The sequence below is a fragment of the Grammomys surdaster genome, unplaced genomic scaffold, assembly GCF_004785775.1.
Source record: "Grammomys surdaster isolate TR1022 unplaced genomic scaffold, NIH_TR_1.0 339, whole genome shotgun sequence".
In the NCBI taxonomy this organism is placed as follows: Eukaryota; Metazoa; Chordata; class Mammalia; order Rodentia; family Muridae; genus Grammomys; species Grammomys surdaster.
In genome coordinates, this window is record NW_021604758.1 from 385887 (window position 1) to 411199 (window position 25313).

General features: G+C 50.7%; 1 protein-coding gene across 6 annotated transcripts in view; it reads left to right on the forward strand.

The window, feature by feature from the left end:
• The first annotated feature begins 1110 nt into the window (after positions 1-1110).
• The window catches only part of Eml2 (EMAP like 2), a 30203-nt gene continuing 6000 nt past the window's right edge, over positions 1111-25313 (forward strand). The window contains exons 1-15 of one of the 6 annotated variants that reach the window (XR_003712824.1): positions 1111-1471; positions 3916-4134; positions 4225-4348; positions 4452-4556; positions 6638-6666; positions 7172-7301; positions 9672-9821; positions 11464-11533; positions 11623-11733; positions 15567-15662; positions 16399-16533; positions 17651-17750; positions 19810-19964; positions 20108-20233; positions 24831-24962. Coding sequence is in view for 5 of the 6 variants with exons in the window: in XM_028778629.1 (XP_028634462.1) it covers positions 1324-1471; positions 3916-4134; positions 4225-4348; positions 4452-4556; positions 6638-6666; positions 7172-7301; positions 9672-9821; positions 11464-11533; positions 11623-11733; positions 15567-15662; positions 16399-16533; positions 17651-17750; positions 19810-19964; positions 20108-20233; positions 24831-24962 (1830 nt within the window). In the remaining variant the exon portion in view is untranslated. The other 5 variants (XM_028778629.1, XM_028778630.1, XM_028778631.1 and 2 more) reach the window with 5 other exon arrangements.

Below are 25313 nucleotides of genomic sequence, written 5' to 3' on the forward strand. Positions count from 1 at the left end.
AGGCTCTATTGAGTTGGAGACTACTCTGGACTATATATCAAGTTCCAGGACAGCCAAGGTTATATAGTGAGGCCCCATCTTTAAAAATGAACAAACAAACAAACAAACAAACAGAAAAACCTAGGTAGAAGTGGAGGTACTGGCCTGTAACCCAGAATCTGGGAATTGGAGACAAGAGAATGAAGATAAGAAATTCAAAACTGGCCTAGGCTATATAAAACCCTGACTGAAAAAACAACAAAAACCAGGTATGAGGGAACGGGCGTGGGGAGGGGTGTGGGGTGGGCTGGACTATAGAGTAATGTCTTCCCTAAAAAAATACAGGACAACAAAACAAAGCAAAATGAACCCCGTGGTCTGGGTCATGACTTGGGAAAGGCGATCCCATCTTTAAATCCATTGTCAGTTTCTGTACCCCCTCCTTCCCTCCTAGTTCCCCAGTTTCGGAGCCTGCTCTGACTGACACCACCAGCTGGTCCCGGGTTTCACAACTGGGTCTCTGTCAAAATACGGACTGGATAACGCCTTCCTGGGAGACTAGGACTGTAGGGGCGGATCTAAGGGCTTCTGTGGATGAAGTGGATTGGAAGGTTTGGGCGGGGCTAATGGTCTTGAGGGAGGGCTCTAAATTCTGAGGGCGGGGCTAACCCTACTAGAGAGTCTGGTCCAGGGTTCCAGTCTTTGGATGTTCAGGGGGTGTGGCTATTTGCTCCAGGGGCGGGAATAGAACTTTTGTTGTTTCTAGATTTAGTGGGTGGAGCTAAGAGCCCTGGGGGCGTGTCTATCTCTAATAAACAAGGAGCGAGGACCCTGCTAGGATACAGACTCAGGTTATAGAATAACCTGGCATATTTAAGGTTTCAATGTCAAGTTCTGGTCGTGCGAGGGGACTTATGGGAAATCAGATAAAAGATTTAGAGGAGGCTTTCTGGAATAGGAGTGTCTTCTTTCAACCCATCCTCCTTCCAGAGCTGAGGGGCGACGCTTCAGGATGAAAAGCAGGAAGGACCCTGCCCCTTCAAACCCGTCCGCATCCCTATTGGCGGAGGAGCCTGCGCGACAGACTCTCATTGGTTCCTAACGGAAAAGGAGGGGGTGTAGAGAGAATACACTCAGGTTTGTGGGAGGGACCAGACAGTACCTAGGGGGACCCCGACGCAGCCAATCCTGACCTGAAGACTGTTGCGGGGGTTGGGGGGACTGACAGCAGTCTCTCGACACCCTTTCTGAGCATCCTAGGGGATGACCCCTGTGCCAGGCTCAGAGCCGGCCGCCTGATGCTGGGTGGGCCGAGCTGGGGATGCTGGAACGAAGGGCGTTGCTATGGCAACGGGAGGCAGGGCCTGGGGGGGGGACCGGGCCCGAGCTGGGGCTGCGGGGGCCGGCGGTGGCTGTGGTGGGGCAATGGCGGAGCGCGGCCCGGCCTTCTGTGGCCTCTACGACACGTCCTCTCTGCTGCAATACTGCAACGGTGAGAGCCCCCTTCTCAGTTCAGACCCTGGCCCCGCCCAGGGTGGACCTACCTCCTCCTGCCCCAACCCTTTTCTTCCAAGTCCTCATCTCCTCCCTCGTGAGAGATTCCTCCTTTCTCCCTATCAACAAGATTCTGACCCTAGAACAAGGTCCTTTATCCTCAAAGTCATGGTCTTGTTCCCCTTTACTCCAACAGACACCTGCTCCGAAGGTGGCTAGACAGAGGGAAGGGGAAAGATGGTGAAGGAACCTGTGACGGGGGAGGGCAGGCCTGGGGTTGGGGTAGGGAGTCAGCTGGAAGTGGAACTCTTTCTGCCCCCTCAGCCCCCTCCCTGTGACCCTTCTCTGTGTTTGGGCATAGCAGGGGGGAAATGCTGAATTGAGGGCTAGGCTTGGGACCAGTAAAACAGCAGAAGACTTTCTGTCCACAGACTTCCCCATCTTCAGCCCTGCCTCTCCCACTCAGGAAGAATCCTCTTTTTCCCTAGACAAATGCGTATGGCACTGGAAGGGCCATTTTGGTGTTAGGGGAGCTGGGCTGGAGGAGTGGAGAGGTAAGAGATGCAGAAAGTGGGCTCTGGCCTCTAGGCCAGGGAAACGGCCCGAGGAAGCCAAGAGCTTGAGTCATGGGGTGGGAGCATCAGACCAAGCAAGGCCACCGATGAAAGCTGCCCTCCAGGGTCAGTGGGCCCCCGTGTCAGTCAGGGGGCCGCCAGAGGATCATCTCGGAGTTTGGAGGTCACTCCCTTGGGCACACACACACACACACACACTTTGCTAGGGACCCCTAGAGTTGGCAAAGGAGCTAGAATGTTCTTTTAATCCCCCTCTACCTTTTAAAGGTTAAGGATGACAGGGTCTCTCTGGCTAGGGCAGGTATAGGTTCTGGTCCTAAATGAAAAGCTATGTCCTGGGTGACCACTACAGCCGTCAGAGTGGAGGGTGGGGGTGGAAACTACCATATTTAATGGTTCATCTTTTATTTATTTATTTATTTATTTATTTATTTATTTATTTATTTATTAAGCTTATATCACGATGTGGGAGGCATGTTAAGTGCGGGGCCTAGTTCTTGTATTTTCAACTGTAACATTATTTACAGGAGGCAGAAAAGGGCTCGAGATAAGGTGGACTGCTGGCTCCCCTATCCCCTATTGCCTGTGTAGCCCTTGGCTTATCTCTAAACTCCCTCCCACGGTCTTCTTCACAGGACCCTAGGACTTCCTGATAGGGGTCTCAAGTCTCTGCAACCTTCTCCCCCGGATCTCGAGAGCATCCCCCCTTCCCCCTCCCCCTCCCTCTGCAGGTCCAGACACCGAACCTGCGGGGCACTGGGTGGGTGGGGGTAGAGGACAGGGTGGCAGGACTAGGCAGGCGATTGGACCATGGAGGGAGAGGGAGGGGGAGGAACAGGAGGCTGCAGTGCGGGAGTTCAGCGGGCAGGCGGGGCTGGCTTAGTGACGGACACAGGACTCGGGATGGCAAGTGAGATCTCCGAGCCCGCTTGCTGTTCCTGCTACCATCTTTACTTGAAACGGGCTGGAAGCCAGGGTCTCCTAGATTGTCTCAGCAATGAGTCTGGGTAGGAGTGGTATGGAAGGGAGGCGGAGGAGGGCCACTTAGAATCCCCCACCTCCCGTGGGAGGAAGGACGGGAAGGGGAATGATGAGGGAGTCATTTAAAACCGAATCAATCGATTGAAAAGAAGGAAAAAAGCTAAATCTGGGGTGGGGTACAAAGACAATATAAAGTGGGACCAGAGGTCAGAAACTCCCTGCTGGGAAAAAAAAGATCGGGTGTCATCTCTGTCCTGCAGTCCCCATGTCGACCGCCAGGGGTCATAGAAGCTCCGTTCTTACGGCTTCTTGGAGGGGCGAACCCGTTGAAGAGGAGAGCGAGGGGAAGGGACGAACAGGACTGGACCTTTTCAGCTTGAAAAGTCTTGGATACAGCGAGAGAATCTTGGTGCCCGTGACAGACTATCGACGTTCATCAGAGGACGTTGGGGGCGCGTTCTAGAACGTTGTCACTGGGAGTAGCTTGATGTCGTCTTTAAAATGCTGATATGACTTAAAAGATATTTAGCATCTTAGTCACAGAATCTCAAAACCAAAGTGAGGCCCTGGGATTGGTGGAATCTGCATGAGAAAAAGGGACTTCCCCCAAGGTCGCATGGCCAGGACACTGTAGCAGAGAGAGGAGGTGGGGATTTCCTTCCTCTTTGCTGGAACCCTCTTCGGCCCATCTCCACGCATCCTCATCGGTCACAGGTTGCAGGGAAGGCAGGGAGCGTGGCTGGTCCCCAGACAGACCTCAAAAAGCCGGAGGGACGCTCCTGATCTTTGGAGCGCCCCCCACCCGCCCCGCCCCTGCTCCTCTGCCCTTCCCCGTCCCCCCTTCCCCGGGTGGTCCCCTGCAGCCTGCATCTCCTCGCCTTTCTAGATGATAATCTGTCCGGCACCAGCGGCATGGAGGTGGACGACCGCGTGTCGGCGCTGGAGCAGCGGCTGCAGCTGCAAGAAGATGAGCTGGCGGTCCTAAAGGCGGCGCTGGCGGACGCGCTGCGTCGCCTGCGGGCATGCGAAGAACAAGGCGCGGCGCTGCGCGCGAGGACCACCCCTAAGGGCCGGGCGCCCCCGCGTCTGGGCACCACCGCCTCGGGTATTCTGGTCGGGGTGGAGGGTGTGATGAGGAGGCACAGAGGCACGACTTCATGCTTATATCTTCCGTGCTCTAACCCCATTGCTCCAGTGTGTCAGCTCCTGAAAGGCCTTCCCACCAGGACGCCCCTCAATGGCTCCGGACCCCCGCGACGCATGGGCGGCTATGCCACCTCCCCATCTTCCCCCAAGAAAGAGGCGAGCTCCGGGCGCAGGTAAGGCAAGAAAAGCAGGACCCCAGCCTCCTCTCAGACCTTGCTGGAGAACACCGCTATACCGTTGCGGTATATAGCCTTCATTACTCTGGTCTTTCTGCAGCAGCCGTCGCTACTTGTCACCTGAGCGCCTGGCCTCTGTGCGTCGCGAGGACCCCCGTAGCCGTACCACATCTTCCAGCAGTAATTGTAGCGCCAAAAAAGAAGGGTGAGTTCGCGGGTGGGGCCCAACCCCAGACAGGCAAGGGGATGTATGGGGAATTAAAGCCCCTGGCCACGAGGTTATAACCTAGAATGGTTCACAAGGTATGGGCGCAGTACTTCTGGGGTAGCCTGGTCAAAATGGAAAGCCTGGAGCGGTGGCGCCAATACTGGGAATGGAACTGAATTCTAAGAAAGTCTGGATGGTCTGTGGGTCAGCAGAGGGAGCTAGGGAGGACCCAGGCTCATGGGTGACTATTAAGGTAAAAGGAAGTTCCCTTTGATTCTCTGGGTGGGGTCAGAACGCAACACTCAGAGTTTCTGTAGAGAGTGTAAGAATCAGAGGTAGGAATGTGGTCGGAATTTGGGGGTATAACTGGAGTTAACTTGGTAGAACCAGAACCTAGGGCGGGGACCTGTCAGTTTCAGGAACCCTACTCCAAAAGAAGTTGCTTGGTAGAGTGAGTGTGGCTTAAGATTAGGCGTGGCTTAAGTGGGTGTGGCAGACCTTACAGGATAGCTTGGAAAACACTGGGACCCTGTCTTGTGAAACTGAATAGAGTCACATTGCTTAATAAGACCCAAGAAAAGAGGTGGATGACCCACTGGTTATTAAAAGGGAAGCCGGGACTGGCCATGGCTCAAGCCTGTAACAGCAGCGGCTGAGGCAAGAAGATTGCCATGAGTTTGAAGTCAGACTAGGTGACATGATTACACTTTGAGTTTCAATCCAGCCTAGATTACAGTGAAACCATGTCTCAGATTTATAAATGCATGCACACACACACACACACATACATACATACATATACATGCATGCATACATACATACACATATATACATATACATACGTACATACATTCATACAGTGCATGGGGGTTCACAACTCTGATCCCACGACTTGGTAAGTGGAGGGAAGAGAATCTTAGGTTGAAGGTCATCCTCGATTGTTTACAGTTTGAGGCCAGTCTGTGCTACTTGAGTCCTTGTCTTAAAAGCAGAGACACAAACACAGACAAGAAGACAAAGCCAACCCAAGACTAAGTTAGAAAGAGGGCATGGGTGTGCCCAGTGGTGGACGTGGTCAAGAGGCTGGAGTCAATGTGTAAGGGTGGGACCACACTGAGGTAGAAGGGGCCAGGACTTAACAGTAGGCTATGGTAAGTCTAAAGACAAACCCTAGGTCTCCTGAAAGAACAGCAATCACGTTCTTGGTCAGATGCTTGCCTGCGTTAACCGCTATCAACCTCGCAATCACGCTAGGAAATGTAGCTATTCTATTCCGTTTTTGAAATGAGGAAACCGAGGTAGAAGTTGGCAAAAGGGCAGATCTGATCTCAGGCAAGCGCCTCTGAGTCTGTGCTGTCAACCATCACCCCCGCCCTCACCCTCTACAAAGAGTCTTGTGTCTGGATTCTGTGGTCCGGGCAATGGGACCCGGTGACACCTGACGCCTGCAGGGGTCAGCCGCGGGGGGCGGGGCAGGGGCGGTGGCGCGGGCGCCTCCCAGGGCCGGAAGCGGCGGGGCCGGTGCGGGCTCCACCCCGGACCCGAAGCTCCGCCAGCAGCCGCCATGAGTAGTTTTGGAACTGGGTGAGACCCTCTCGCAGCACCATTCCTCCCTCCTCCTGCCCTTCTCTCTCTGGAAGAGAAGGTGGAGACACGCCCCTTCCTCTGAACTTTTCACGTTTTCCTGGCTGCTTCAAGTTTGGGGGTGTTGCGGGGTAGGGAGGGAAGGAGCGCCGGGGAGCATTTTGTTGCCTAGGAGGGAGGGTCCCTAGTGACTCCGGTCTTCCAGGATCGCGTGCCTGCCGCATCGTGCTGTGTGACCCTTTGGCGATCTCTGCCTCTCTGGGCCTGTGTCTTAGGCTCTTCAAGATCTAACGAGCAAAGCACAGGGCCTGCAGAGAGGTAGCGCTCTGCTCCTTTCTCGCCTGATTATCCGTCCCAGACCTGCAGAGCCGGGGGTTGGGGGGACGGAGGGCTAGCGGGAGGACTCCCTGTCCTATCTCATGTGCCTGCTAAAACGCGTATTTTCTTCTTCTCCCCTCCCCCTCTTTTTTCCCCCTTGCATCTTTTCCTGACAGGAAAACCAAAGAAGTTATCTTCAGCATGGGTAAGTGTGGCGGGTGGGCGTGGTTTCACTGATTGTAGCCTGCTGAAGACTTGAGGTCCCGGCTTCTGGGCCTTTGGCCCTCTGCCTTCAGTTCATCCACCTGTTAAGAAAGGAAAATGGAGGGGGACGGAGGGGGGGAAGCAAAGAAGAGAGAAGGAAAGGGGAGGGAAGAAAGGATGGAGGGAGGGAGGTTTGGTCTAACCCAGTAACCCAGCATTTGGAAGGCTGAAGCATTTTAGAAGTTGAAGGAAGGCTAGCCTGGGCTACATAAAGAGATTCTGTCTGTATATAATTAGCTGGCTGTTATGGCTCACACTTGTAATCCCAGCACTTGGAAGTCTGAGACAGAAGAGTCACCTTGAGTTCCAAGCCAGTCTCAAATTCCAGGCTAGCTGTCTCAATAATAATAATAAAATAATAATACCGTTAGTAATAATAACAACGAGAGGAGTGCAAGCAAGCCTAGGGGCCGATGGGAACCTGACCTCCGAGGGTGTCTTGGCAGAGGAAGGATCCGTGAAGATGTTTCTGAGGGGACGCCCTGTGCCCATGCTGATCCCGGATGAGCTGGCGCCCACCTATAGCCTGGACACTCGTTCTGAGCTGCCCTCCAGCCGGCTAAAGCTAGACTGGGTGTATCCTTTGACTCTGCTCCCTCTCTGCCCTCTTGGAAGAGGGTTAGTCCTGGTGCGGCAGAGGGGGGCGTTGGGGTAAGGGGGGGCCAATAACTGAGGTTTCTCAGGCCACAGTGGGAGAAGTGGGGGTGGGTGCAGGGAGTCCAGAGGGAAGCAGGGTAGCTGGTATGACCTGCTGTGAGTTACTAGGAAGGGGAATGTTTGAGGCAGACTGTTTACCTCAAGGATGATCTGGAGAACTTGGTCTTCCTGCCTGCACCTTGCAAGGGCTGGGATTGCAGGACAGGATTTTGTGCACTACCATATTTGGCCCTCCTGGATATAAATCAGATAGTGTAAGCTCTATGATCTGTTTATCTGTAGAAGGTCTTCACAGGGCTAAGCTCAGGAATGAAGAATTGGAGAATGGGGCACACTGGGTAACACACACATATACATCATATACATACATACATACATACATACATACACACTACATGGATATGCATACACACATATAAATACATACATGTATATACACAGACATACATAGTGTTTTTTCATGACAGGGTCTCTGTGTAGCCCTGGCTGTCCTGGAGCTCACTCTGTAGACCAGGCTGGCCTCAAACTCAAAGATCCGCCTGCCTCTGCCTCCCGAGTGCTGGGATTAAAGGCGTGCATGATCACCACCCAGCTCACAATATTTCTATTAGAAACTTTCAGTGGTGGTGTATTACATTGGGGAATGACAGAGTTTTTTAAAAAAGAGGTACTGGATCCAGAAATGGAAGATTAAGGGGACACTATTCCAAACTAAGAAAGAATGACTGGCCCCAGTGAGTTGGAGCTACTTGGGAAACTGGAACCTGTCACAGGGGATGAACTGCAGCCTCCACTTTTAAGCCCAGCTCTGCCTCTGGCTGTGACCAAGGAAAATTCACCTTCCTCCTCCCTGTGCCTCAGTTGGTTGTCACCTCTGAAAAATGGATTTCCTGCTGGGTAAAGGTGCTGGAAGATGCTTTGTTAGCGACAGCATTTGCTATGTAAACATGGGGTGTTTGAATCCTCAGCACACATAAATGCTGGGTGGGCATGGTGGCAGCCTGTGATCAGGAGGCAGAGACAGGATTCCAGGGGCAAGCTGGCTGGCCAGACTAGCTGGGATGGGACTCCAGGTTCAGTGAGAGAGCCTGCCTGAGTAAGGTGGAGAGCGACTGAGGAAAGAAGACACCCGCAGTCAATTTCAGACATGATGTTCATACACATACACACACATTCATGAATACCTAAATACATACATGCAAGCATGTAGGCACATATGCACAGGACTTGTATGTGCTGGGTAACTGCTCTACCACTGAGCCACGCCCCCAACCCTCACTGGGGGATTCTAGGCAGGGCTCTACCACTGAGCCACGCCCCCAGCCCCTCACTGGGGGATTCTAGGCAGAGGCTCTACCACTGAGCCACGCCCCCAGCCCCTCACTGGGGGATTCTAGGCAGAGGCTCTACCACTGAGCCACGCCCCCAGCCCCTCTCTGGGGGATTCTAGGCAGGAGCTCTACCATTGAGCCATGCCCCCAGCCCCTCATTCATGGAGTCTAGGTAAGATAGTCTATTTCTAGGTAAGTCTGTCTCCTGCCTTGGCCTTCCAAGTGCTGGAATTATGGATGTGCACCCCACAACCAGCTCTTTTGTCTTTTATAAAGACCTCGTCACCAGGTTTAGGGCCTGTGCATATCATGTAGTGTGACGTCATCCTGAGATCCTAATGACATCTGTAAACATCCATAGTCCATCTAGCAAAGCCTGATGACTCTGGCCTGTCATTGCAGCACTGAGGATGTCTAGGTATCAGGATTGCTATCAGTTGGAGGCCAGCCTGGGCTACATTGTACAGGGTCTAAAACCAGAGTTGTAGAGAGAGATCAGTTATCAAAGTGCTTTCTGTGCAAGAAGACCTTATTCCCGTCTGCTGCATGTGTGCATGTGAACACACACACACACACACACACACACACTCACAGGAGTCAAGCTTCTTGTGGCTGCACTCCCAGCGCCGGGTGGGGCAGAGAAAGGAAGATTCCCTGAGGCTTGGTAGCCAGCCAGTCTAGCTGAATCTGTGAACTCCGGGTTCAGTGAAAGACATTGTGTCAAAATGTAGGTGGAAAAAAATACACTGTGAAGCAGTGGGGTACACCCAGTGGTTACCTCTGGACAAGTGAAGCACTTGTCCAGGCACGCACATACACAAACGCACAGATACGCCTTGGTTCAACCACCCCTGCAGGGACAGGGACAGAGACAGGAAGATAGTCCAGTGGCCTTAGGACTCCCATCCAGCCAAGAGGAACTTGAACAGGCTCCTTGACCAGCCCTGGGCGTCTCCAGCTACGGCTATCGAGGCCGGGACTGCAGGGCCAACCTTTACCTCCTGCCCACCGGGGAGGTGGTGTACTTTGTGGCCTCTGTGGCTGTACTGTACAGTGTGGAGGAGCAGAGACAACGACACTACCTGGGGCACAATGATGACATCAAATGGTGAGTCTCAGTCGTGCGGGGGATGGGAGAGCTCAGGCTTGGGCGGTGATCCAGATTGTGCCTCCCGGGCCTCTTTCTGCATGACTGCCACCATGGAGTGTGGGGCCGTTGCCAAACCTCTGCTCTACCTCTGAGCCCACCAGATCCCAGGCGGAAACTAGTGGGAAAATGAGCATTGATTATTTGAGCATGGTGTATCTGGTTTTTTTCTTTTGTGTGCATTGATGTTTTGTCTGCATGTGTGTCTGTGTTACAGTGTCAGATCCCCTGAAACTGGAGTTACAGAGCCACCATGTGGGTGCTGGAAATTGAACCCAGGTCCTCTGGAAAAATCCGGCAGTGTTCTTAACCTACTGAGCCATCTCTCCAGCCCCTGTAGTGTTTATCTTTTTTTTTGTTTTCTGTGTGTTTGTGCACGTGCACACACATGTGTACCATTTGTCTGTATGTGCACTTCATGTGTGCAGTGTCCCCACAGGCCAGAAAAAGGTGTCACGTTCCCTTTAAGTGGAGTTGCAGCAGGCTATGAGCCACACAGTGTGGGTGCTGGGAATTGAACCCGGGTCCTCTAGAAGAGCAGCCAGTGCTCTTAACCACTGAGCCATCTCTCTAGCACCCTAATTTTTGTTATTCCTATAGTGACAGGATCTCTTTACATCAAACCTGCTCTGGAACTTAACTACTCTTGGCCTTGAACTCATGCCTCTTCTGCCTCAGCCTCCGGAGTGCAGGAATTAGAGACATGTACTACTGTACCTGACAGTTATCAGTATTGCATATGGTGCTGCCTTCCCCCAGAGTACCAGGTATTTCCAGATTAGGAGTTCATCTGTTTCCATGGCCACTGTTTTTAGAACATCCCCTAGCCAGGTGGGTATTTTGAGCTAGACATCCAGGCTTTCCTCTAACCGCCTGTCATTGCTATCAAAGAACTTCTCATGGGCATGTGTTTGGGATGGCAGAGTACTTGCCTGACAAGCACAAAGCGTTGGGTTCGATCCCCAGTAGCCCATAAACAAGGGGTGATGGCTCATGCTTGTCACACTGGCATTCAGGAGGTAGAAGGGACGGTCAGAAGTTCAAAGCCGTTCTCAGCTGCAAAGCCAGTGGGAGGCCTGGGCTACATGAGACATTGTTTCAATAAGCAAATGAAAGAATTTTTTTTGTTGTTGTTTTTGGAAACAAGGTTTCTCTGTGTAGCCCTGGCTGTCCTGGAACTCACTCTGTAGACCAGGCTAGCCTTGAACTCATTGATCCACCTGCTTCTGCCCCCTGAGTGCTGGGATAAAAGGCATGTGCCACCAGGCCCAGCTTCGAAATATGTTTTTTCTTGTGTTGTTTTTGTTGTTGTTGTCTTGTTTTTCAAGACATGTTTTTTTCTGTGTAGCCCTGGCTGTTCTGGAACCTGCTCTATAGACTAGACTGGCCTCAAACTCAGAGATCCACCTGCCTCTGCCTCCTGAGTGCTGAGATTAAGGGCGTGCTACCACATTCTGCTTCATGAATAAATGTTTTTAAAATGTGTGTTTATTGAGTGAACAGCTGTGCATTTTGCCTCTAACCTGCTAAGGAAGAGTCCCTAGTCCCTGTGTGTTCTTCCCTCCCCACAGCTGATTCTGTTCCTCTGTCCCTCTCTCCTCAGTCTGGCTGTCCATCCGGATATGGTCACTATTGCCACAGGACAGGTGGCAGGCACCACAAAGGAAGGCAAGGTATAGATGGCCAGTGGGCAGGGCACAGAGGGACTAATGGAGGCTGGGACCCCCTCTCCCTAAAGTAACTGCGCCTCTCTTTTCTTCAGCCTCTGCCACCTCATGTGCGTGTGTGGGACTCAGTTTCCCTTTCCACTTTACACGTCCTGGGCCTGGGGGTGTTTGACAGAGCTGTGTGCTGTGTGGCCTTCTCCAAATCCGTAAGTCTTTGGCCCAATGCCTCCAGAAAGCATCTTCCTATGGGGTGGCAGAGGTGTGCCTTTTTATGATGTCACAAGCCATACACCCCTTCAAATCTCAGGCCTCAGGGCCTCAGGGGCCTGTGACCCAGAGCCCAGCACAGGGCACAGAGCACAGGGCACAGGGCACAGGGCACAGGACACCTGGAGTTGCAACTCACAGATGGGACCGCCATACCCTTCTTTCTCCAATGAATTATTTTTGTCTGAGCATTCTGGACGGTTCCTTATCTCTCAAGGCATTTCAACCCCAGCACTGAGTGCGTTGTGCATGCCTGCCATCCAATCCCTGATCAAAACAGAAGTTAAAATAATCTTTCTGGAATTTGTGGAGCAATTTGGTGTTGACAAAAACGCCCTCCCTTTCCACTCCCATGATGGATTTTTATGATAATTTTATTTGAAAGTATTGGTCTGCAGTGGATTGAGGGGTAAAAATAAACTCCCCAAAGGTAGTTTAAGAAACACTAGCTTGTCTGGGGCCACGTGCTTGCATTCCACACAGTAGGGAGGCCAAGGCAGGAGAATCAGGTGTTTTAAGCTATCCTTGGCTGTGTGAGCCTTTCTTTCAAAAGCACTCAGTTGGGTGTCTTAGCATATACCTTTAATACTGCCATTGTTTTTTAAATTTTTAATTTTTGTTTTGTCTTGTCTTTCAAGGAAGGGTTTTCCTGTGTAACTCTAGAAATCATATACACCAGGCTGGCCTCAGAGATCTGCCTGCGTCTGCCTCCCGAGTGCTAGGACTAAAGACATGCACTACCACTGCCTGGCTAGCAGAAGGATGGCTGGGGGCGGGGAGGGGGGTAACCTGATCTATGCATCCAGTTTTAGGATAGCCCTAGCTATATAGTGAAAAACTCTGCCTCAAAATAACAACAAACAACATCAGGCCAACTTTCTGTCAATCTATTATCTAATTTGTTTATTTTTGAGACAGGTTCTCACTGTGTCCCTGGTTGTCATGAAATTTATTATGTAGACCAAGCTGGCCTCGAACTCACAGAGATTCATCTGCCTCTGCCTCCTGAGTGCTGGGATTAAGGCGTGTGCCGCCATGCCCGGTCCTCTCTTTATTTTTATGTGTTATCACTGGGTGATAATTATTACTTTTCCTGCTGTAGTATCCAGGAATAGCATCCGATGTCATGAAAGCAGGAGTTACAGGCTGAGCCACCTAAAACATGGGTGCTGGGAACCATGACCATGGAACTGTCCCTCTTTTTCTTCTTTAAATTAAGTTTTTAAAGTTAGCATACAGAATAATGAGCTTGGTTCTGCTATTGTTATTTATTTATTTATTTAATATTTATTATGTATACAGCATACAGCTTTCTGCCCGTGTGTATGCCTGCAGGCCAGAAGAGGGCACCAAATCCAATTGCAGATGGTTGTCAGCCACCATGTGGTTGCTGGGAATTGAACTCACAACCTCTGGAAGAGCAGTCAGTGCTCTTAACCACTTCGCCATCTCTCCAGCCCATTGGTCCTGCTATTTTCATTATTATCTCTGTCACTGTCCTTTGCTCATGTTCATCCTCCAGTACCCACTGCTGTCCTTCTCCCAAACGGCTTTATAGTGTCTTCAGACATTTATTTACTGTGGGTGTGTTTGCGCGTGTATGTGCACACGAGTGCACCAGCGCTCCCGTGGAGGTCAAGAACAACTGCTTGCTGTTGCCTCTCTCCTGCCGTGTGGGTGGTCCTAGGCGCAGGACTCAGGTCTCCAAGATTGGCAGCAAGCGTTACCCACTGAGCCGTCTTGCCAGCCCTACCTCCCCGAGTCCCACAGCCAATGTTGATAATGGCTGGATTTCATGTACATAAAAAGCCATTCCAGAGATGGGGGCGTGGTCCAGTGTTAGAGTGCTTGCCAAGCCTGCACACTGCCCTGAATTCCATCTCCAGCACCAAATGGGGAGGAAAAAAATGGAAAAGAAAACACTTACTCAGAAGGCAGAGGCAGGGGGTTCACTGCAGGTTGAGGCCAGCTTGTACTATATAGCAAATTACAGGTAAGTCAGGGATCCGCAGAGGACCCTATTTCAGCATCCCTCATTCCGTATGATAGTGCAGAGTGTGGTGTCCACAAGAATTCTCAACTGTGAGCTAGGTCTTGGTGGCACACACCCTTAATCCCAGCACTCAAGAGACAGAGGAGATGGATCTCTGAGTTTGAGGCCAGCCTAGTCTATCCAGTAAGTTCCAGGACAGCCAGGACTACACAGAGAAATGTTGTCTCCAAAGAATAAAAAGAAAACAAAGAATTCCCACCTGTGTGGGTTAGCGAGATGGCTCAGCAGTTAAGAGCACTGCCCTTTCAGGGGATTCCAGTTTGATTCCCGGCACCCAGGGGGTGGTTCACAAATGTCCATGACTCCAGTTCCAGGGGATCCAATGCTGTCTTTTCAAGTCCATGGACACTGCATACCTATAATGTACAGACACATTTGTGGGCAAAACACCCATACACATAAAAATAATAAAATTAGGAAAGGGAAAAAAAATTCCCCAAGTGTGCAGGCTGCCAGTTTTCTTAGGGATGAGTCATTGTAAAACACTTTCAGAGGCGGAGCATGGTAGTATACACCAGGTTTCCTGGATACTGATGAGCCTGAAGACAAACTAAGTTCAAGGCCAGCCTGGGCAGTTAACTAATTAAGAAATTTTAACATTTGTTTATTCACTTTGTGTTTGTGCATACGCGTGTGCACCGTATGTGTGGTCTGAAGACAAGTCACAGAAGTCAATTTTCTCTTTCTACCGTACGAATCCTGGGGTCTGGCCTGCAGGCCAGAAGAGGGCACCAAATCCCATTACAGATGGTTGTGAGCCATCAGGTTTGGCAGCAAACACACTTACTGGGCTATCTCACTGGCTCATATCATGGGCAATCAAATTAGGCCCCTTCTCAACCAATGACAAGGTGGAGACTGGTTTGGGCCCAAACTTACAGAGATCTGCCTGCCTCTGCCTCCCAAGCACTAGAATCAAAGGCGTGTGTACCATCATATTTTCTATTAAAGATTTATTTATTACGTATCATGTTCTGACTGCATGTATGTATGCAGATCAGAAGAGGGCACCGCATTTCATCACAGATGGCTATGAGCCACCGTGTGGTTGCTGGGAATTGAACTCACGACCTCTGCAAGAGCATCCAGTGCTCTTAACCTCTGAGCCATCTCTCCAGCCCCTTCTTTCTTCTTTTTTTTTTTTTTTGTTTTTTTCGAGACAGGGTTTCTCTGTGTAGCCCTGGCTATCCTGGAACTCACTGTGTAGACCAGGCTAGCCTCAAACTCTCGAACTCAGAAATCCGCCTGCCTCTGCCTCCCAAGTGCTGGGATTAAAGGCGTGCACCACCACCGCCCGGCCCTTCTTTCATTTCTTGATGTTATGATATAATAACCTGAAAAAAGTAACTTAAAAGACAATGGAAAGCCAAGGAGCTTGACGCAGCTAGTGCATCACTTCCACAGTCGGGAGCGAAGAGCAATGAATTAAATAAAGTATGGGCTTATGCTAGTTCTCAGTTCACTTTTCCTACTTTTACACAGTTTGGATTCCCTGCCTAGGGGATGGTGCCACCCACAGTCCTCTTCCTAGGGGATGGTGCCGCCCACAGTCTCACACTTCCCAGATGATTCAGGTTCTGGTCAAATTGGCAATCAATATTGACCGATGCAAATGTGCTTCATATATATCATGCTTGAGTTTGAATAGGCATGTGTGGTGACTAGGTCAGAGTGGGATGTGAGGAAACGTATCCTAACCCATCACTCTGTGTTCCACAGAATGGGGGCAACCTGCTATGTGCAGTGGATGAGTCCAACGATCATGTGCTCTCTGTGTGGGACTGGGCCAAGGAGAGCAAAGTGGTGGATAGCAAGGTGAGTGGGCTTGCTGCCCTACAGGTGACCTCCTGGGACATGCTGCACTGTATGGTTAGGAATCTGCAGCCAGAATTGAGCTTAAATGGGGGCTTTGGCATCATCTGCTGGGTGACTGTGCAAAATGGCTTCCATTCTGTGACCCTCTTCATGAGAGGTGAAGAGGTTGGGTATAATATGAACGGACCAGGCTCAGCACAAAGTTAGGTGTAGTCTGATCTATATAGTGGGTTCCAGGACAGCCAGGGCTGCTTAGTAAGCGTCATCAGGGGGTGGATGGGGAGGGAGGGATGATCATGAGATAAGTTGTTTGCCCAAGATCACATGCTCAGGCTACGAGCAAGAAACTTGATTCTAGATCAGGGGCCCCTCTTAAGGAAAGGATAAGAAGATAGGAAATGACGTCCTGGAATTAGATGTTTCTGAACTTGATCGTAGACATAGGTGTTGAATAGCTGTGTGGCCTTAGGCAAGTGTTTTTCTTCTCTGAACCTCATCTGTGATAGAAAGCACTAATGGACCTTATCTCCCAGTGGACAGTGGGGATTAAATGAGTTTAATAAAGTGCTCAGCACAGCGAATATCACAGACTAGGAACTCCCAAAGGGGCCCGCTGGTATCCTACCTGCTCCTGCAAGCAGGCTGTTTAGGGCGGTCCCTTGTGGGATGGGCATGGTATGATAGTCCTGGTGGCTTTGAGATCCTCATTCAGAATCTGTCCTGACCCCCTTCAAAGTGCTCTAATGAGGCCGTGCTGGTGGCTACCTTCCACCCCACTGATCCCAGCCTGCTGATAACCTGTGGCAAATCCCACATCTACTTCTGGAGCCTGGAGGGAGGCAGCCTGAGCAAGCGGCAGGGCCTGTTCGAGGTGAGTGCCAGGGATATGTGGACAAACTGATCTTGAGGGCCAAAGAAGGACACACCTGGTAGACAGTCCAGAGGGCTCCAGGGCTTTGGAGGTATGGGAATACCAAGCTCTGTTACATGCCGGGCTTGTTTCCTTATCTGTATGAGGGAAGATCCTGCTGAACTCGGACCTGTGAGGGTCGGGGGGGGGGGGGGTGTGAGAGAACAGGGGAGCTCCAGGCAGGTCGGGAATGCTCAGTGAACAGCATTGCCCGAATGATATGGGGATTCACAGAGGCAGGCCGCAGGGAGAGGCAGGCTAAGGAGATGGCTCTGGATAAGCAGCTTACCCTGCATGCATGGACGACTGACGTTCCAGTCGCCAACCAAGGGAGCATGGTGGTTTATCTGTAATCCTCCGCAAACTCCAGGTCCAATGACAGATCCTGCCTCAGTAAAAGTATGTGAAGAGCAATCAAGGAAGACATCTGATATCAACCGCACATGTGCGTGCACGCACATATACACGCACACACATGAGCACAGTAGCACATACCTCCATGCCCATGAACACAGTAAGACTCCTGTGTCAGAGAGAGACAGAGACACAGACCATGAAATGCCGCCATGATTGTCCTCTGGCCTCTATGTAAATGCACACGCATGCGCAACCAGACATGCGCATTCCCACGGAACCAGAACTGGAGATAAAGGCCCAGGAGGGCAGGGACAGTTTAGAGAGGGTTCCCTCCTCTTCTTGACTCAAAGGGCAGCACTGAGGGCTTGAGGCACAGAGGAAGATGTAGCTTAGACTCTGGAAACGGGGTGCCCGAGGCAGGGAGAAGAGAGGAAGCAGAGAAAACTAAAGACAGGACTGGCAGAGAATTGGGGGGCACAAAGAGGAGGGCCGAGAGGTTTGTCTCTGGTGGGCAAGGGTTACAACATGGTCAGAACTCCCAGGTGGCCTGAGGTTCAGGTAGGAGGAGAGGGGAAAAGCAGATAATCTCTATGCGGTCTCCCTCCCCAAACCACAGGGGTTTCCCTGGACCAAAAGCCCTGGGTGCCTATGATCCGCACAAGGCCACCTGCTTCAGTGACATTCTCTGACATCTTCCTTCCTTCCTCTTCCTGTACTATAGAAACACGAGAAACCAAAGTATGTGCTGTGTGTGACCTTCTTGGAAGGTGGCGACGTGGTCACTGGAGACTCTGGGGGGAACCTCTATGTCTGGGGCAAAGGTTAGTTCAGTACATTAGTTTGGACTCTGACCTCCATCTTTTCAAAATGTACCTTCCCGTACCTATCTGTCTGTCCATCCACTCATTCACAAATCCACCCACCTATTTATCCATCCTCTTACCCACTCTTCCGTCTCCCTTCCCGTAACCATGCTCGTGTGGAATCAGTGTCACTGCAGGATAAATTTCTCCTTTTTTTTCTTGTGTGTGTGTGTGTGCGCCTGTGCGCGTGTGCGCGTGTGCGCGTGTGTGCATGGGTGTGAAGGCTGGAAGTGATTGTCAAGTGGCTCACAGTTACTGCTCCACCATATTCTTTGAGGCAGGTCTCTCAATCAAACCCAGAGCTCACTGATATGACTCTCACTAGCCAGTTTGCTCTAAGGAGCCTCTGTCCCCGTCCTCCCAGGCAGGGCATTCATGTGGGTTCTGAGGATCTGAATTCTGGTTATCACACTTGCTCTGCCCGCACTGTAACCATGGAGATTCCAGCACCACGCTACGGGTACATTTTTTTTCTTGTTTCTTTCTTTTCTTTATTTTAAAAATTATTTATTTGGAGGCTGGAGAAATGGCTAGGTGGTTAAGACAACATTCTGCTCTTCCAGAGGACCTGAGTTTGCTACCCAGCAACTGTGTCAGGTGACCCGCAACTCCTGCTCCAGGGGGTCTAACTCCTCTGGCTTCTGCAGCCACCTGCACTCATGTTCACATACCTAAACATACACGTGAACACATATACATGCACTCGTAGTTTTAAAAAATAGGAAAATCACCAAGCAGTGGTGGCGCACGGTTTTAATCCCAGCATTTGGGAGGCAGAGGCAGGTGGGTTTCTGAGTTCGAGGCCAGCCTGGTCTACAAAGTGAGTTCCAGGACAGCCAGGACTACACAGAGAAACCCTGTCTCGAAAAATGAAAAATAAATAAATAAATAAACAAATCTAAAAATATTTATTTAATTTTATGTGTATGAGTGTTGTGCCTGCATGTATGTGTGTGCACCATGTGCATGCAGTGCTCACACAAGCCACAAGAGGGCACCAGATCCTGTGGGTCTGGAGATACACATGGTTGTGAGCTACTTTGTTGGTGTTAGGATCTGAACCCAGGTCCCCTGCAAGAGCAACAAATGCTCTTAACACTGAACCATCTCTCCAGCCCCTTAAGATAAATTCTTATTTTCCAGTCCTAGCATCCTTGACAAGCCTCAGCTAGGGCATCTCTGACTCCGTAGTCATTCTTGGTCCCCCAGCCTTTGTCCTCCGCTAGTTTCACGTTAGCAAGCAAGGCCTGAGTGTGAATGAGTGAAATGACTCGGCTGTAGCCAGTGCGTTGTGTAAATAACTGGTGGATTTCTGTATGTATGCCTGAATGGAAGAGTGGGTAAGAGGATGGATGTAGGCGGGTGGGTTTGTGAATGAGTGGATAGACGGATAGGTTCATTTCTGCAGGAAAGGATGGGAGATGAATGGATGGCTGTATGAGTAGAGGGATGGATGGATGGATGGATGGATGGATGGAGATGGAGAGAAGGAAGAGTAAAAAGATGGACTGATGGACCAATAGATGGGTAGGTGGGTGGGTGAGGTTGATTTAAGGATCAATAAGTAGGTGAATGGGGAGGTGGAAGGAAGGATTGTTGGATCATTAGAGAAGTGTAGATGATACATGAGAGGCAGGTGGATAGAAGGAAGCGGGAGAGAATCGATGGGTGGACTAGTAGATAGCTGAACGAGTCGATCGATGAGATGGCTACGTGGATTGGTAGGCAGATAAATAGATGGTCGGAGAAATGGATGGGTGAGTGGAAGACGCCGTGGAGGCGCCTGTGAATGGCTTGCTCAAAGGACTAGTGGGCGGGTGTGAGTTTAGATGTCTCAGTGGACAAAGTGCAGAGTCCGTGGATGGTGGGCAGTTGGGTGGGTAGTGGATGCGAGACCAGGAGAAACATAGGAAGATGAATGAGCAGGTGGATGTGGGCCCCGTGGCTTTAGGTCCTCACAAGGTTCAGTAAAGGGACAGCCTCCCCACACCGACTCCCATCCCTGATCTCCCCGCAGGTGGAAACCGCATCACCCAGGAAGTTCAAGGAGCCCATGATGGTGGCGTGTTTGCGCTCTGCGCCCTGCGGGACGGGACGCTGGTGTCTGGAGGGGGCCGTGATCGTCGGGTGGTCCTCTGGGGTTCGGACTACAGCAAGGTGCAGGAGGTGGAGGTGAGGACTGGGAATGGGGGATGGCCTTAGAGAATTGTGGCCAGGCTGCTACCCTATCGGGGTTCCTGACTCTGGACTTTCCCCGACCACGTGTCATCCCACTCCACCTCGCATGTATCCTACACACACGTCTACCCACTCAGGTCCCAGAGGACTTTGGCCCTGTACGCACCGTGGCAGAGGGCCGGGGAGACACATTGTACGTGGGAACCACCCGTAACTCCATCTTGCTTGGCTCGGTGCACACAGGTTTCTCGCTGCTTGTCCAGGTGAGTACCTCCCCAATTCTCGTCCCACCCCTAAGTATACCTCTTTCATCTTCTCTGCCACCAACATCCCTGTCATCGCTGTTACCACGCTTCCATTTCTTTGTCTTCTTGTTTACATCCCTGCCCCATCCCTTTCTTCCTGGCCTGGGAAACCCCACATCCCTTCCCTTCAGCTATCTCTCTTCTCTTCGGACCTCCCACGCTGCCCTGGCGAAGAACTCTCCGAAGGGTTGCTTGCCTACTCAAGTGGGTCCTCAGCACCCCTGCTCGCAAATAGACTGCCCCCTGCTGATCTGATTGGGGGATAGCATCCTCCTATTTGGTTGATAAGTGCCATTGCAAACTGTCAGTTTCCCACAAGTCCTACACCCTAACTGCAGGGATCTTAGAAGGCCTTAAAGGGTTGGCCTGACGTCATTACTTTCCTCCTCTCTTGCCCATCCTCTTCCTCATTGTCGTTTTTCTTTCTTTCTTTTTCTTGTTTTAATCTTTGAGATTTGGATCTTATATAACCCAGACTGCTCCTAAAACTCACAATGGAGCCAGGGCTGGCCATGAACTCCTGAATGTCTGCCTCCCAAGCGCTTGGATTATAGGAGGACATTGCCACACTGGCCTCTGATTCCTCCTTGACGCTCAAATGCCCAGTCCTCCCTCACTCCTGTGCTATACTCAGTTTGAAACCAACCTAGCAGGAGGCAGTGTAGCATAGTAATTTGGAACTTGGGAGTCTGGGACTTGGCTAGCTATTTGGAAATCTCAACCCTGTGGCTCGTTAGCTGTGTGATACTGGGCAAATGAGTCACCTCTCTGTGTCCGTGAGACAGAGAGACTGACTGCATGAAGTTTTGTGAGGATCTGAATCACTTCGCCAGAGCATACATATCATTGACACTGGTGTCTGAGGCAGAGGAGTAGCTCGCAGTGTCTTGGTCCTCTTTGCTCAATGGTCTCCTTTCTTTATCTGATCCTTGCTTTTCTCCCTCTGCAAGTCTAGCTAAAATCTATGCTGTTGCATATAGATGCCGCTCTGGCCTTGGTTTCTGTAAGAAGGCAGAGAAACGACAGAGCTAGGGTGGTCGCTCAGTCGGTAAAGCATTTGCCTAGCCAACATGAACACCGGAGCTTAAACTGCAGAACCCACGTTGAAAGCTGCGTGTGTGATGTAACCCCGGCATGGAGGAGGCAGAGGTACAAAAAGAGCCCTTCTCAAATGAATTCCTGAGGATGACCACACCCCAAAAGATAGAGGAAAGCAAGCCAGCAGAATCACTTTATTATTGTTATTGTTATTATTATTATTATTATTAACAGTAATACGTGGGTGTTTTGCCTGTGCACCACACATGTGCAGTGCCCATATTGGCCAGAAGAGGGCGTCAGATCCCTTGGCGCTGGAGCTACAGGTGGTTGTGAGCCACCCTATGAGAACACAGCCAGGGGTCTCTGAAAGAGTACCCTGTGTTTGTTTAGTACCCTGTTTTTGTTTTTGTTTTTGTTTTTTTTGAGACAGGGTTTCTCTGTGTAGCCCTGACTGTCCTGGAACTCGCTCTATCTGTCATCCAGGCTGATCTCGATCTCAGAGATTTGACTGCCTCTGCCTCCCTGATGCTGGGATTAAAGATGTGCGCCACCACTAGCCATGCAACCAAAGTTCTTAACGCCCCCCCCACACACACACACACGAGCCTTCCTGCCAGCCCCAGGATTTCTCTTCAATCATGTATTGGTTTTTGTTTGTTTCATTGAGATGGGGTCTCATGTGTCTCTGTGGCTAGGCTAGTACTTGCTGTATAGCAAGCGTAGCTTTTAACATCTGGCAGGTCTCCTGCTGGACTAATAGCTATGTGCCACCATGCCTGGATTGGCTAGCAGGACTTTCCTTCTCTGAAGCAAGAAAGAACCTTAACCTCTATGAATATTTATTTATCTATTTTTGAGATGGGTTCTTTCTAGAGAGTCTAAGCTGACTTCAAATTCACAATCCTGTCCCACTCTTTCCTAGTGTTCAGGTGTGAGCCACCATGCCCGGCTGTATTATTATATTAGTAATATATGTTAATATAGCATAAATATAACTGAATATCAATCATAGTATAAATTACTGCCTGTGACTATAGTTATTGATTAACAACACACTGCTTTTTTGGGGGCTAATGAGTACTAGTGACTTTTATTCTCCGAGGACCTTCTTTAACCTGGCCAGGGTTTGTTTGTTTGTTTGTTTGTTTGGTGTTTCAAAACAAGGTTTCTCTATGCAGTCCTGGCCAGCTGGCATCAAATTCAGAGAATTCCTCCCTGCCTCTGTGTTGGGATTAAAGGTTTGTACCACCACTGACCAGTTCTCTCATTTCTTGTTATAGTGCTGAGAATTGAATACAGGGCCACAGACATACTAGACAAGTGCTTTTCTATTGAGCCAAGCTCCCAGCCCCTCACTGGGGGATTCTAGGCAGGGGCTCTACCACTGAGCCACGCCCCCAGCCCCTCACTGGGGGATTCTAGGCAGGGGCTCTACCACTGAGCCACGCCTCCAGCCCCTCACTGGGGGATTCTATGCAGGACTCTACCACTGAGCCACGCCCCCAGCCCCTCACTGGGGGATTCTAGGCGGGGCTCTACCACTGAGCTATATATTTCCAGCCCTTTAGTCCTTTATCTTTTGACCCTTGAGACAAGGTATTGTGTAGCCCAGACTAGCCCTGAGCTAGCTGTCTACCTGAGGATAACCTTGAAATCCTGATCCTCCTGCCTCCACATCCTGAGAGCTGGGTTTGTGCCCCTGTACCTACCTTGTGTTTAGCACTTTCCATTCATGTCTGAGGGAGCACAATGACACTTTGAGGAACATATGACAATTGGTCCCATTTTATAGAACATGAAACTGAGGCTCCAGGACATGGTGGTACACCTATAATCTCAGCAGTCAGGACACTGAGACAGGACTATTTCTATGAGTTCTAGTCTAAGCTTGACAAGAAAAGGAAGGGAAGCCCTGTCCCAAAATAAACAAGGCCAGGTACATGGCTCAGGCTCTGAGCTTGATTTCCCAGAACCCATGTGCGGGGCACCGCCTCGCCAAAAAGGAGAACGCCACGCTTCAGGATTCTTCTGGCAGCATTTTTATTATTACTCTTTTAGTGTTACAGCTCTCTTAGATGGTAGTGAGGCGAGGGACCCCAAGCCCCAAAAGCTTATGGCTTATATAGCGCTTTAGGAGATGTGCCGCACACTCATTGGCTCTTATGATGTCGCCAAATTAGCATACTGGTTTTCGCGCCTTGCGCAGGTGCACATTCAAGCAAGGCTCGCAAGAAGAACCAGGAAGCAGGAAACCGGCGCCATCTTGCGATGGCGGACGCGGCTCCTAACACCCATGTATAAAAACTGGGTTAGCACTGTAGCATGCCTGGATCCCAGAACCAGAGAGCATAAGACAGGCTGATCCTTGGTGCTTGTAGCCTGCCTGTCCACTCAAGTCCTAGGTAATAGGGAGAGACCCTGTCTCAAAAAATAATAGAGCAGGGACCAGTGAGATGGCTCAGGGGGTAAAGACACTTGCCACCAAGCTTAATGACTGGGCTCAGTTCCTGGAACCTACATGGTGGGAGGAGAGACCTAACTCAAGATGCTGTGACTGCATGCTGGCATCAACAGTGCAGCCACACAGCAGGCAGACATCAGCAGTGCAGCCACAGGGCAGGCAGGCATCCATCAGCAGTGCAGCCACACAGCTAGACACCCGCAGAATAAGTGAGTGTAGATAAAAAAGGGAACAAGAGGAACACAAAGCAATACTTAACTCTGACTTCTGGCTTCTGTGCTCAGGTGTGTGTGCAAATACACACAAGAACACACAAGAACACATATACATACACTCACACACACTCACACACACATACGCCGGGCGGTGGTGGTGCACGCCTTTAATCCCAGCACTTGGGAGGCAGAGGCAGGTGGATTTCTGAGTTTGAGGCCAGCCTGGTCTACAGAGTGAGTTCCAGGATAGCCAGGGCTACACAGAGAAACCCTGTCTCGAAAAACAAAAACAAAACAAAACAAAAACAAACAAACAAACAAAAAAACCCACACACACATACAAACACACACATTCACACACATATACACATACACGAACACACACACATGTACACACAGTTGGACAAACACACAGGAACCCATACACAAACAAAAACCTTAACAACCTGAGGTTCCAAAGTGAGGTCACCTGACTAGGTGGCTGGCTCCCACTATCTGTGAGAGAGCTGAAGGTCCTCCATGTGACCTCGGACCTCAGTTCTGTGACTCAAGAAAAGGCCAGTAGGCTCTTCCCAGATCCTGTGGGCTGGAACCTGGGAAGTGTGTACCTGGGGTGGATGGACCTGTGTGGCTACTGAGGTCAGACTGAGAACCACCCTCCCCTCCCTTCCATTCTGCAAAGGGGAGAGCAGAGGGTTTGGGGAAGGGACAGGACTTGTTTCAAGCCCTCCAGTGTCAGCCTGTCACGTCCCGGGAGCCGGTGCCTGTGCAGAAGGGGCTGGCCTGGGTGGCTACAGAGTGGGTCCTTCCCATCATCTTCCTTCTGTCCTTCCTGCAGGGACATGTGGAAGAGCTTTGGGGCCTGGCCACCCATCCTAGCAGGGCGCAGTTTGTGACCTGTGGGCAGGATAAGCTGGTGCATCTGTGGAGTTCAGAGACCCACCAGCCAGTGTGGAGCAGGAGCATCGAGGTATGGGCTGGGATGCAGACCCAGGCTTCTGAGGAGCAGCCTTCACACGGCAGGCCTCAGCACAGCAGGTGGAAGCCACACATGCTCTGTATCGGGAATGGAGGGATGGCTCAGTGGTTAAGAGCCATCTTAACTGACTGCTCTTCCAGAGGTCCTGAGTTCAATTCCCAGCAACCACTTGGTGGCTCACAACCATCTGATGCCTTCTTCTGGTGTATCTGACACAAATAGAATAAATAATAAAATCTTTTTTTAACGGGGGTTGGGGGGAGGTGTGTGGAAGCAGAGACAGGTAGAGCTCTGTGGGTTGGTTTGGTTTGTACAGTAAATTCCCATATGGAATTGGGAAGA